This window comes from Lepisosteus oculatus, chromosome 22, assembly GCF_040954835.1.
Source record: "Lepisosteus oculatus isolate fLepOcu1 chromosome 22, fLepOcu1.hap2, whole genome shotgun sequence".
In the NCBI taxonomy this organism is placed as follows: Eukaryota; Metazoa; Chordata; class Actinopteri; order Semionotiformes; family Lepisosteidae; genus Lepisosteus; species Lepisosteus oculatus.
In genome coordinates, this window is record NC_090717.1 from 3,402,869 (window position 1) to 3,416,536 (window position 13,668).

The 13,668-nt window shown below is 41.8% G+C and overlaps 1 protein-coding gene across 10 annotated transcripts in view; it reads right to left on the minus strand.

Moving 5' to 3' along the window:
- fbrsl1 (fibrosin-like 1) overlaps window positions 1–13,668 on the minus strand; it is a 300,036-nt gene that overhangs the window by 175,912 nt on the left and 110,456 nt on the right. For 9 of the 10 annotated variants that reach the window (XM_069182315.1, XM_069182314.1, XM_069182318.1 and 6 more), the window contains exons 3-4: window positions 13,284–13,385; window positions 8,402–8,437 (exon numbers count right to left, since the gene is read on the minus strand). In XM_069182315.1, the coding sequence (XP_069038416.1) occupies window positions 8,402–8,437; window positions 13,284–13,385 (138 nt within the window). The remainder of the gene's footprint in view (window positions 1–8,401; window positions 8,438–13,283; window positions 13,386–13,668) is intronic. The other variant, XM_069182320.1, reaches the window with a different exon arrangement.

A 13,668-nucleotide genomic window follows, 5' to 3' on the forward strand; every position in this document is an offset into this window, starting at 1 on the left:
TTGTCACCGTGCTTTCAAGCCGACAGGGGTGTTTTTTTCTGAATCTACTGTACCACTTTGCTCGGTTTCACCAGAATGGAAAAATCGTACAAAACTTCGAACAGGTGAGGGGAGTGGGAGCAAAAGAAAAAATGACATCACAGATGAATCCCTATAGTGGTAATTGCCTTAAAAAATGTTGTTGTTTTTTTACACTTCCCACCCAGAAATAAAATCTCCGAATTCACCAGGGGAATAAAAGAAACATTTTGTTTTCAATGTAAAACTCCTGACAGCCTCAGGCTCTACTGAATTTCAGGCTTTGTTTATACCTCAGTGGAGGCTCTTGGGCTTAAATAAGGCCCGCAGGTCTTTTGTCTAAGCAAAAAAAAAAAGCCTACTCAGTGCCTCTAGCAACCTGTGGGTTATGTATTGTACTTGTAATAATGTAGAGGTTAGCCATGGGTCATGAATTATACCTAACGTTAGTAACACCTTAGCAAGTGGTTCATGTTTCTGCAAAAAAATGCTCATTATAACATTTCAGCCAAACAGGCTTAAAGGGTTTATCTTGAACATGGATTAAATATCAATTATACCTTCAAAGATTTTTTTTCATGCATAAAATCTTAATGCCTCTTTCAAAGAGAGTAGGACCACCTTATCGTACAAAGGAGGAGTTTAATGAGTCAGGACTGAGAATCCCTGCTGAAATGCAGTCTTTCCTAATCAGAGACTTCCTTGGAGGTTAGCCACTCAGAATCATTCGGCTGGCATTGTGCTCCGAGAGGGACAGTGTGGTACACATTCGCTATAGGAGTCTGTGCCTTTAAACACCACGGTCTCGTCTTAAATGCGTGGTGTTGAATTAATAAGCGGCGATGTAATAAATCCATGTGATTTATTGCACTCCCTGCACTGTATAATCAGGTTGCAGAAGACACTGAGCCAAGGAAAAGGCAAAGAAAAAAGCCGCAGGCAAGATCAAGTGGCGCCATTTTTAATACAAAAATACTACTCTTCCATGAAGCCGTAAAGCCAGGCTTTTTTATTTTATTGAGCTGTACATGCTATTAAGTTCCCTGTTAAAAGTCTGTAGCAGATGAAACCATGCCCGACAGCACTAAGGCAAAGGAAGTCGGGTTACATCAGTTCATATCAACACTGCCTCTCCTTGCTGTCTTTCTAATGCAAGATGGAACACCAGCTTAACAAGGTTTTAATGCAACTTCAGGTTCGCCGACTGTTTTCTTTTTAACATAAATTCTTCCACACATCCGCTAAAGCTTCTTGTTCTTTCAAAGAAGGCAAAAACAACAACGCATGCTCTTCATTTCTCACAGTCACAATGAAACAAATATCGAGCCCCTTGATACAGATGAACTACATTATTTTTTGATTAAGTGCTTATACAGGGATTTAATGGACAATGGTATCTAGCACAGCAATTTAATTATACTAAGTGAGCTTTATAATGGGCCATAAAAAATAGAACAAAATTTAATAGAACTTGCAGATATCCTGAAGTTAAGAACAGCTCTGATAAAAGCTCTCCTACTGTATATTAAACTTAAGAATAAAGCTCTCCACTTGTTTGTCTCATACATGTTTAATTTCATATTCTCATTTATATGTATATAATCTTCACAGTATGACAAGCGTAGGTCTTGAGAAACAAAAAGGTAGATCAATGATCTTGAAAGCATTTGCCTCTCCAAGGTGTTGATATGAAGCCTCTGTTCACATGAATACAGTACTTGTGGCAACACTGTGTAAATTCAGGAGATCATCCAGAATGGAACATAAAAGCAGTTATCACTTGTATCCTTTTGGATACAGTAACTTTTGTATTGTTCCCAAGACACAATAGTAAAGATAAATAAAAAGAAGCCATTGTTCAAGGAAGAAGATCCAAGTGTCTTTAGTTCAAGCGTTCATAGTAAAATCCACAGACACAAAGTATGTAGTCATTTGCATTCCTCTGAAACAGTGGGCGACAGAACAAATGCAGCCGGGTTAAAAAGGAAAGTGAAATGCACTGAGCATCACGGACTCTTTGCATAGGCAAATATACCGGTCAGTTTGCTGGAAGGCCCTAGTCTGCTCCACCAATCCAGGGAATGTGAGGGGTGATAGGGAGCAAGGCAGGGCTGAATGAGACCATTCAGTCTCAGTCCATGCCGAGCACACTGGTAAATCACTCCACAAGCTTGATAAGAGAACAGTTCTGAGATTGAGCTATTAGGCCCAGTGAACCCCCCCGGATCTCTTTCTCCACTGTCCACATAGTCAATAATGTTTATACACTGGGGAACATGACCACCTCCACCCCAAGCATAAAGTCCCCTTGAACCAAGAGTCTGAAGTAGCCTAGCCACCCTTTCACATATGGGGGAGGTGTTAGGAAAGTCAATTACCTGTTGAAAATCCATGTGGACAGGGAGCCCACAAACACCATTTTTGTGAATGTTTTTCATTTCTTGGATTTAAAAGATGCAAGTCTATCTGGATCGAAAAAGGCACCCAATCACAGTTTATGGCATAATAAAGAACGCTGCAGAGTTGTTATTCAGATTCAACGTAGGATCAAGCAATACTTCAAATACCTCTGCAGATAGCATCCTCCCTGAAATTTTAAATATCAAGCCTAAAATAAAGCAAGGGAAATATGCGCAGTACATTACGTTCAGAGATATCAGAAACCGAAATGAAACTGGAAAGCTAAGTGCTAACAGCAATTAGGAATTAACTTTGTTAGACTTTGTTAGACTGGACAAAGCAGATGTTTTTTTTAAGCTATGGCCTCTTCTAATTCACCATGTCGCCCTTTTATCCAAATGGATTCTTCCACTATCCCCTTTGTGTTAATGGATTTATATGCATTCCCCTTTAAAAACAAAAATCAAAGCATTTCAAGTGAAAATAAAGTTTCCTTCACTGCATTATTCTGGCCTAAACCATAGGGTGTGCAGTCACTGGAAATTATTTTAAAACCGCCATTCAATAGGCCCCAAAAGCCTGAAGCCTTTATCTGGACCACATGATTGATGTGTTGTGGGCCCTGCTGTGGTTAACAGCAATTTTTATCTGTTGCTAGCGGCAACAGCCCGAGTCCCTAGTGTGAGGCGAGCAGCAGGCCTCTGCTCTGTAGCAGGCCCGCACACAGGGATAAACAAATAGGTTTTTCAACCCGGACAGCCCTCATGGTGTGCTTCTGACACAAACGGCCCCTGTGGAAAGGCTGGCAATGTCAGTACTTTAACTATGTCATGCTGGGCTATTGGTTTCTTTTACTAATTTGCACTGTGTGCAAGGCCAGTGGTACGTGGACACCTGCAAACCAGCAAAAAACGTTATAAGGAAAAGAAGAAAAAATGAGACCTGAATGTCAAGTGATATGGGAAGAGTTGGGTATAAGAGCAAACGAAGGAGCCTAGTTTAGATGTCCACACTTCGGAAGACAAACTACAGAGCTAATACACATTTTCGTGCCTAGCACTGAAAACTGTATGACTCTTTTTTTAATAAAGATTATATTTTTTTACTGAAGAGGATTCCTTATCATTAAACTTCAAAAAAGAAGATTTATTTCAAATATCTAGGTCATTTCCTCAATAAAACTACCTCTATGGATTTTCAATAATTTTCACAGGAGTCATTTTCTACTGTGTATATCTTGCTATTACAAAGTGGATTTTTAAAACTAAGTTTATATAGTACTATGATGATGATGATGTTATCCAGTCAGTCGGATCCGACTCTCGGCAATTCTAGGCCATCTCTCGCCACGCTTTCCGGTCTTGGACTTTCCCTTTCAGCTGTTCTATACCTAAGCCAGTGTCTGTTTTGATGGCGTCGAGCCACAGCGTTCTTTGTCTTCTTCACAGCGGCCTCGTCTTCTTGTTCCACTGACCATTCCAAGCATCATTGCTTTCTCCAATGAATCTGATCGCATCACGTGACCAAAATAAGTGATATAGTACTATACAACTGTATATAAATACAGCCCATATGAAAAGAATTTTAAACAACTAAACATACTGTAAAACTGTCCACAGGGAAAGCCGTAAGAAATAAGAAAGTGTTTTGTGTACCCTCTCTACCCGAAAAAATATGGTGACTAAAATTGATTCGACTTGTTGATTTTCTCTTAAATAGCTTCAATCAAAGCTTGCAAAACAAAAGCAATGTGGTATATAGATTCACACAAACCTGAAGGAGAACTACAAAAAAAACTCATAATGAGAAGCCAAGAGAAAAAACTGCATTTGTGAAGGTTCCAGTCTCTTCATAAACAGAAACTTAGGCTAAAAGATAAAAAAATTAAAACCAAGATTCAAGGTGGGTTTCTTCCTTATCACAGTGCTTTTTGCAGCCTTCAGTGATGTTAACCGCAGAGCATACAATCTCTTCATCTCTGCAAAAAGAGCTGTTTATTGAAAACAGTCGCGCTTTCTGTTCAGTTTAAAGCCTGCAGAAGAGATTGTGCTTCAGATAGCTGAGATATTTTGACATTTCAGTATTTAGGGCTATCCGTAGAAGCACAGAGGGCTTCCCATTTATTCCGAATTCCATGGAGAAAGATAAATCAGCCGGCACTCTGCACATCTCAACAATAAAATGAGCCACTAATGTCATACCAAAATATGGGCTAAGACACTGCCTCCGGAGAGATGCAATCACAGAATGACAGCAGCATAACCACCTTCTAGGCTGAGCTCTCACAAGTGTGGCAGGGTTAGAAAGGAAGGCTTCTAAGGAAAACTGGCTTGCTGCTGTAACTAGTGTTGCTGGACCAGCAAGTAGGATTCTTCCTTCTGGATCACAGTTTCCTTACCAAAGTCTCAGCATGGTAAGAGTGGACACTGTAGTGTTTGAAGTGCCACCATCCAGTCCTAACTATTTTAGTAATTAAAAATGAAAAATGCCATGGCACTGCTAGCAAGAGTGTTAACCCTGGTGTTCTGGTGAAATTCCACTTACTTTTGTACAATATGGCCTACAGTATCTACAGTTCACCTTTAATTCACCTGGTGAGATGATTGTACATTTACATATTCCAAAACCGTCTCACACTCTTGCCATAACTCAATACATTAACCATGATTTCACTACGCTTTATTACGACTTTTGTTTTGATTTGTTTTACTGAAGTTTACTATTTTCCTAAGCTTACACTGTGGCAATCCCCTGTGAACTTTTTTAAGGGCAGGCATGAACAAATAAGGTATATATGGAAAAGACTAGCACAAGGCCATGAGATACTTTGCAAAGGCAGTGTGCACATTGCATTGTATCATACAAATAAACAAAAACAAGCATGTCATTTAATGCAAATAAGGCTTAGGGATTATTTCATGCTTTGTTAGTGTGTTGCACTAAGTCAAACGGAGGGGAACACTTGAATTTGGTTGTTCATCCCCTGCCAATATTACAAAGCACTACTTTTCAAAACAGACACTGTCTGAAGTCTTAATAACCCCTAATGGGCTGATCCCATAGAAGCTCCTGCCTCCTGGAAGATAGGCAGCAATCTTGAGTGGGCTGCGATAAGGCTGTTTTATGATCACACATGCACACAGGAAGTTACATCTGAGTAAAGTGCTGAATTAAGACATTTTGTAAGCGTGCCAGCTCTACTGCTCAGCCTTCAACCTGAAAAATTCATCCAACTGCTCCTTTTATCACCTGGGTCATGTTTCCAAAAGTAGCCTATGAAGGCAATATGTTGTGCAGGAGCATGGATAGGATCAAGAATACAGAACAAACATGTGATACTGTTAATGCATCAATCTATAATTAACATCTCAAACATACATTTCTAAACTTACAACATACTTCCATAATGGATATAGTATTCACCCCCTCTTTGATTTCAGTTTTTAAATAATTCAGAAATTTACAGCAATCCGTGACTAATGATATGAGAATTCTACAAGACAAAAAGTTCAATAACTTTACTGTTCAGAAAGCCCCAAGTCTGTTTTAAATTCGACACTGTTTTGCAATGTTTTAAACCATAGGTTTCAATTAAATTTCCATTAAGTGTGATCCGCCACATGAAAGCTAGTAAACTAATTAAACAACTACTGTATTACTGGCAGTTTCAAACTGTTAGGATTAAATACCATCAATCAGAAATGTAATTGGGAATAAAATAATCATGACGATTATTTTATCCAACAATCCTTTTTGAAAGGATTCTTTCCTAGAATGTAATATGTAAAAAGATGGGCACCTGTTTACTTTCTTTTCACTGGGGCTGTAATCTCTGCCTGCTGTCATTGACATACAAAAAAAAAAGCTTCACTGAAGGAATCGCAGGCAAAAAAAAGCAAATCTAATAGATTTCTAGGCTTACTGCAGGTGCTAATTTAAATTTTTGACTGCAACAGCCTTTGTAGGTATTCAAGAGACATGTGACTGGAGCATTGATACAGCTAAGGTCTGCCACCTTTGGAAAAAGAAAAGTAAAATTAAGCAGTTGATTTTTTTTGCCATTTAGTATCTTAGTGAGAAATGAAAGCTTTTGGCTTGATGTCTTCTCAGAAACGGAGCTGGAGATTATAATCAGACTGGGGGGCTCACCATCAGATAACCTGCTCACTCCTATCTCTACCGCTTCACACGTCTGCCCCCTCTTCCTGTTGCTGCACACCTCTGAAACCTCACTGAGACAAACCCCTGGGCCTCTCAGCCTCACCGCAGCGCCCAGAGCGCAGGAGATAAGCTCCACACGAAGCAAAGCGAGCGCATCTCGGAGATGGAACCAGAATCTGGCCGCAAGGGCACCAGAGGGCTAGACCACAGATAGAGCGCCGAGATAAGGAGGTAGAAGCTTGTGAACTTGCGATTTCCTGCTTGAACTCTCGCTTGCTGTCTCTATCTTGCTTCATCTCTGCTTCTTCCCCTCTCTGGTTGGTAACACAATGATGGCAGGCGGCCCCTTTCCGCCCTGCAGAAAGCTAGCACAGGGCCCCAAGTGAAGCCTGCCCACATGTCAGGGCTGAGCAGGCTGTAAACTGCCTGCAGTGAGTCAGTCAGCTGCTCCCCGGAGCCAGGCTGTACAATCTCTGCCACCTTGCAGATCGCTCTGATTCACAAAGCCTTTCAGTCATCATGTGAATAGAGCTGAAATATACTGTATGTCTCAGCAGGGCCAAAGCCTGGCAGGTAATCTAACTCTGCTGAAGAATCGACATACCTACAGAGCCCGTGTCCTTGAACATTTAATGACCGCATATTAACACAGACAGCAGCGTTATAATCTACTGGATTGATCTTGGATGATATCAGAAGTTAAGCAAGGCTGGGTCTGGTTAGCACCACTAGGAGAGACTGGAAATGCTTCTGGAAATAATGTAAAAGATATACACCGTGCTCTTCTGTCCGCACAAGAATTTCCAAGCTATTGTTATAGAGGTGCTACACCAATGTCCTGATCTCATGGTCATTGAAGATTCTATGACATTTCGCGAAAGAGTAGGGGGAGTTACATTCTGCTTTGGGCTTGCACAATCCAGACCACATCACTTCCCTCCTTATATCAGTTGCTCAAATAATTTATCAACTCCACACCTACCCTGTGGTTGAGGAAGGGGGTCACATGCGTGTGTATAAAGGCACTACATCAATGCAAAGAATTATTTGCATTACAAAGTAACAAGGGGGGTTTAAAAGGACTGATAGCACAAGTCTGAAAGGATGACTATTGTGTTTTTTCATCATCTTAAGACAAGAGCACAAAAAATTGAAATGCGCAGTAAAACTAAGTCATTGAAAAGAACTCAAGTTTTTTAAATTCGCTCCGTCTCAGTGCCAGGGAAAAACCAGCACCTGTGCCTGATCGTTACTACTTATAAGTGCTGTGAATGCAATGACTGGAGTTAACCTTCACTTTAGGAATTAGCTGCAAAGGGGAGTATAAGAACCTACCAGAGAGAGTTAACAGCTTTCATAACATGAAATAATACAACACAGTAAGAAAACAATCAGTTCAAGGTCTTTGTCTTACAGTGCAGGACCTTCACCTGGTGACAGAATTTAAGTTCAAAGTAAATTCTCTCTAACATTCCAGCAGGCACAAATATTAAACAGAAAACCTCATCGGACAAAGTGTTAAAACACGAGAGCCCCTTGCAGACTGACGATGTTCATTTCATGGCTTCTTAATACCTTTTGTTTGGAATCGCTTCTGCACAACAGTGCCGTTACCAGCCAACAAAAGCACAGAAACAAACAATGAAAAGACAAAATCTAGTTTGTAAACTATCAGAAAGGATGCGCAACAACTTGAGTCTGCTTTAAAAAAAATCATTAGCCTGATTCCCCTGATTAAAAAATGAAGATGCAAAAATAGAAATCCTGCCTTTATTTTCCTCTTGAAACTGCAAGGCCACAAGAGTGTACAAACAGTACTCACCGAATAGCCCCGTCCTGACAATGAGAAGGTAGAGCTCTAGGAGGAAAGAGAAGAGAGAAAAACAGTGACCTTTCAGAACTTAACAGTCCATGTGCACAAGACCTGAGGCCCTGTGCTGTGCTTTCATGTTAATGATCTTTTTTTAAATCTTTATCTCATTGCAATACCAACATAAACATCTCTGACAGATGGTAACTTGACATCTGTCCTCAGCTTCCAACTGCTCAACTGGAGTCTCTGATTATCTTGGTGAGGTGGAAGAGGCTCATCCCGACTTGAGGTGATTCACTGCCTTCATGCATCACCTGGTGAAACCACGAGATCTGTCAGTGTCCTCAGACATCAAACTACCTCACCTTTCTCTCTTTGTAGCTCTCATAAGATGCAATTCTGACTCCTTCATATTTTGTGCTTTGCAATCAAGATTTGAGTAAGAGCACTAAACAGGATCCAAAATGACAAGGGTCTTGTGCTTGAGTTATACTTAACTACTAGCTTTCTTCCAACAACATATTCATTGTTTGTGATATCAGTAAGCAGTGCTGCAATCGGCTAAGAAGCAGTTCTTAATGATGAAACATTAAATCGTTTTTCCCAAGAAGCAGAAACAAATCGATATTAAATGTGAAACCAAAAATCACGTGGAGCCTTTCTTTTGCTTCTTCTATTTCGGGAAGCTGACCAAGAGCAGTCTTTTGCAAACACACAGTATGGACTTTTGTCTTGGGTGTTAACCAAGCCAACAGACGTGCACAAAAAGGTTATTTCAGTCTCAAGAGTCTGAAACAGTCCACCTCAGAACACAGACACTAGCACAGCTTTTTTGCCATTATTTCTCTGTTTTGTCTCATTGCAACTCGTTGTTTTAAAGTGTTTGCAGTCTATAGTATGTAATAATATAATCAGTATGTACAAATAAGCATGTACTGTACTGAACCAGTAATTCTCCTGGACAAGTCACAAATAGTCTAGAGCAGTGACGAGAGCTAAGGATCCATACCTAGAAAGCTGCAGGATCAAATCTCAGATGGGACACTACTATTATACCCTTGAGCAAAGCGTTTCATTTAGAGTACTTCTGTAAAACACCCTGCTGTACAAATGGGAAGAAACGCAAGTCACTTTTGTTAAAAGCATCATCTGACTAAACTTATACAAATACGCTCTGCAGAAAGCGTTCAACTTTCTCTTACTAAACTTGGCATGGGGTCTAGTCTGAAACAGAGAGTTGTACTTTTGTCATTCAGAGCTCTACCAGAATACAAATCTCTAAATCGCTCCTCTCCTGCACTTTTGTTTCCCTCGTTATTCCCCCATTTCGATTTCCAATTTCCACTGCAGTCTCAGGAGGCATGTTTTTCTGCTAGACCAATTTCAGCACAGCCTAAAATCCAATCCTCTACTGCCAGCTCCTCTGCCACGGTTTAACCCTTGCCAGTGCGGCGACGCCCCTCCGCACAGGTGCCACAGCCGTGGAAGAAGTCAGGGAGGGCGCCGGACTCCAACTAGCCTGCTTGTTCTTTACGAGTTGGAGACTATTCCCAGTCGACCTGCTCCCCTCCTCCCCCCGCCCCACCCCTTTCACACTCCACAGAGAAAGAGAGAAAGAAAGACAGGGAGGAGGAACAAGGGTGGCGGAGATATTCCGTCCCCTTGAGAGGCGCCCCTTTGAATTTCCATCGGGGAGCAGGGAGAGTGGGGCGGGAGACGGGGAATGTGTGGAATTAGCAGAGCTCCTCGAGCTCATTCAAGCCAGAGCATTTGTAGGAGAAAAAGAGGCTTATTTAAATGATAATGAGGGACAATCCATTCGATTTAGTGCGGGTGACGGAAAAGAGAGAATCCATTTAAACGGCAGCAGTCTGTAAGCCAAGGGGTCAGGAAACAGCTAAACACTTTCTCTTAAAAGCTATTATACATGGCTCTCTATAGATTTCTACAGCGCTTAGGACTTCAAAAGGCTTCAGGAACCCACCCTAAAGAGATGACAGAGGAGAAGGGGTTGCAGGGGGGTGGTGGGGGTGATCCAGACTGTTTTTTAGGGTTAACTAAACAGCTGAGGAGAAAAGAAATGTCGCTTTATCCGCCCCGTAATCCTCTTCTATTTACAGCTCCCCCCCACCACCACACATCCAATTTTCTTGAAGCAGTGTTGAACAGCAGGGAGGGGCAGGCCTGTTTTATTTTTGAAGGGCCTGACTATTGGTTTTGAGACACAGGGGTTGAAAAGGACCAATGAGGACTCGGGGCAGTTCTGTCTTGAGTTTCAGAAGACGTGGCAGAAAGCAAAGACGTGTAGAGAGTGTGGGAGTGGGTGGGGGCGATAAAATTGTTCGATCCTGCCCACCCCCCCCACCCCCCATGGCGTGCGCACACAGATTTACGCGCACACTCTCTCGCAGATGCACACAAAATCCTGTTAAGGATTCTTAATCCCTGGGTGGATTGACTCTGGAGCACTGCTGAATTAGTGGTAGAGTTACCTAGTCAAGTAAATAAATAAGTAGCTTAACCGGAAACATAAACAAAGGCAGGCTTTTCTTCAGGCGCTTTGGTCTGATCTCTCCTGTTTTCTGCAGACAAAAAGAAAGCACCATGACTGTGATTTCTGCCTGCATTCCTGTGAAAAACAAGCAAAATAATGGTTGGGGCCTGAAATGGAAGGTTGGTCATAAACACCCCACTGTTTGCTCGATACCGCAGGCATCACAACTCAAGTCATGTTCTAATGGCTTTGCCTCCAGCAGACACGAGTCCAATCTCAGCTATATCCAGGGCCTGTAAACAATGCTCATGGCTAGGTTCTGGGGCACAAAACACTTGACAGTCACAGAGAAAGCACACAGAAGGTACAGCATAACTGCCCAGGCTCTTTAAAAGACAATTCCCAAGTACTGCAGCATTCTTTTGTTTAGGCTTTGACTTTCCTCCACATATACCTGAACCAGGAAAAGGCTATTTTTAAGACGGTGAGTTCAGGAAGCAGTGCCAACTAAAGCAGGGAAAAGACAGCGCTATGGACAGATAGAAGCAGACAGACTGATGAGCAGAGACACAGCCAGAGTTTAGAGTACAGACAGATAGATAGGGAGAGATGGCATGGCTACAGCTCCCTGCTTCCTACACTATTGATTTGGCAGGAGATTAGAGAGACATGCCACATCTAACACCGTCAGCGATTACAGCATGCAATTTTCAAAATGTTTCTTGTTTTTTTTTTGTTTCTGTCGCATTCCCTTGTCAGAACTGTCTACCAGCATCTCCCTTTTATCTGCCAAAACCGGCTTTTATTTTCTCCTGACTTTTTCATTAAAAAACTGAAGCTTTTAAACAGATTCACAGAGAGGTGGCAGGAGGAGAGAATGAGAAAGACGTGTAGGGAGAGAGAGGGGGAAGGAGACTGAGAAATGTTTCTTTTTCGCTCCGCTTTACTTTGGAAACAGCCGGATAGCTTAAACACCACATTTAATATGTTCATTAAATGTCTTTTTTTCCCTCCCACTTCCCACACAGAAGCAGAGCCGTTTTCGTTTTATTCTGGAGCTAAATTAACTGTCTGATTGAATTTCAGAAGGTTCGGAAAGGCCTCAGTGACAGACATTAAGTCATGAAGCACATTTTACATTTGTTTCACTAAATCTTAAAACTAGTCACTTGGGAGTATATCTGATTCCTCCTGCCTCTCTGTAACTCATTTCTACTGTTTTTTTTCAGTACTCCAACCCACACTGTACTGCCAACAACTCCCACTACAAAAATGATCCAAGTCGGTTAAAATGTGGACAGACACCAGCTGGTAGTGAGAGTGACCAGTAGTGACTCCTCTATTTCCAGATCATGTGTGTGGGGGGGTCTGATATCATCTGCAAAGTGTTAGGTGACCACGACATTGGACAGAAAAGTAGATTAGCATGGTGAGAAAAAGAGCAATCTCAAAAAGATTAGCATGTACTCTAAATTACTTTGTTTTTTGCCATTCATTGATTTGAACTTAATCTAACCTACAGCATTATTAATATTCTGTTCCCCACTTTGTGTTTATGAGTTTGGAATCTGAATGCTCCCTTGAGTGATGATGCCATGGGCTACAGTCAAGGCACTCTGCCAGTTGTCTGACTGCATCTTCTTTCTGACCTGAATTTCCCCTGCTGTTCGTTTCCGGGGCACTGCCAAATAATTTACTTTGTCCGGGCTTTGTCGGAGAGGTGCTTAAGGTCCTGGTGCCTATCATATAAAACGACAGACCTGAAAGAAAAACTGATGGCAAAAATAATGCCTGGATGTTCTTAATCTCGCGCGCACCTCGCGCCATCACATCTGCTGGGCAGAACTCTGAAACGTCACAGCATGCGAGACATTCCTGATTTCTGCGCAATGGCTTCCGTCATTCATTTTTTTCTTCTTAGGACAGCAGAGTGCAGCTTCCATTAGGCTGCAGGGGGGTAACCTGGCTTCGATTACAGGTGTGAAAGGCATGAAGGTGATGCCTCAAGGAACTGGCCCTTTCAGCCAACTTTTTTTCAGCCAAGTTTTTCAGAAAAGTTTGAAAACTGAACGCTCCATTGAACAAGTCACTTGACCTGCTTCAAAACCCCCTTCCAGTTGCTTAAAAAGGCAGCGACGTCATCTGACTTGCAAAAATGTTTTTTAGGAAGAAAAAGACACATCATACTCCTGTGATCAAACACACATTATGCTCGGGAAAATACTCTTTTTCAGATGCTGAAGATGATCCAGCAAATTCTTAAGATAAATTAAGAATTCTCCTAAAGTAATTACAGAAAGAACTCAGAAAACACTATGGACTGAAAGACTGGATTTTTGGGTGGATCCTGCCTCGATATCAAGAGAGTAACGTAGGACAGGCAGGCAGTGATCTCACCTCACTCAGGTGGTCTTTGGAGTTGCTCCGCTGGGGTCCGTCCATCTCTGGCAGTGCTTCATCGTCACTCTTTCTGCCAGCGCGGGCCAGCAATCCCTTCATCTGCCAAGCACACAGCAGGAGACAGGATGTTACCAGGGTCCCGGGAGAAGACTCTGTGTCATCTCACCTAATACCCGTCGTACTATTACAATCAGACTTTGTCATATTTCCCTTGCCGGCATTTTGTTTCTCTTGTATAAGGGATTTACTTTAAGACATGACTGATTCCAACATCACTTTTCACTGAGGTCCAAAACAGGCTTAATCAATATTTGTGTTTCAGTTTGGAAAACCCCAGCTGTATAGCCAGGCTGGTATGTAGAGATGAGAACCGACAGAAGAC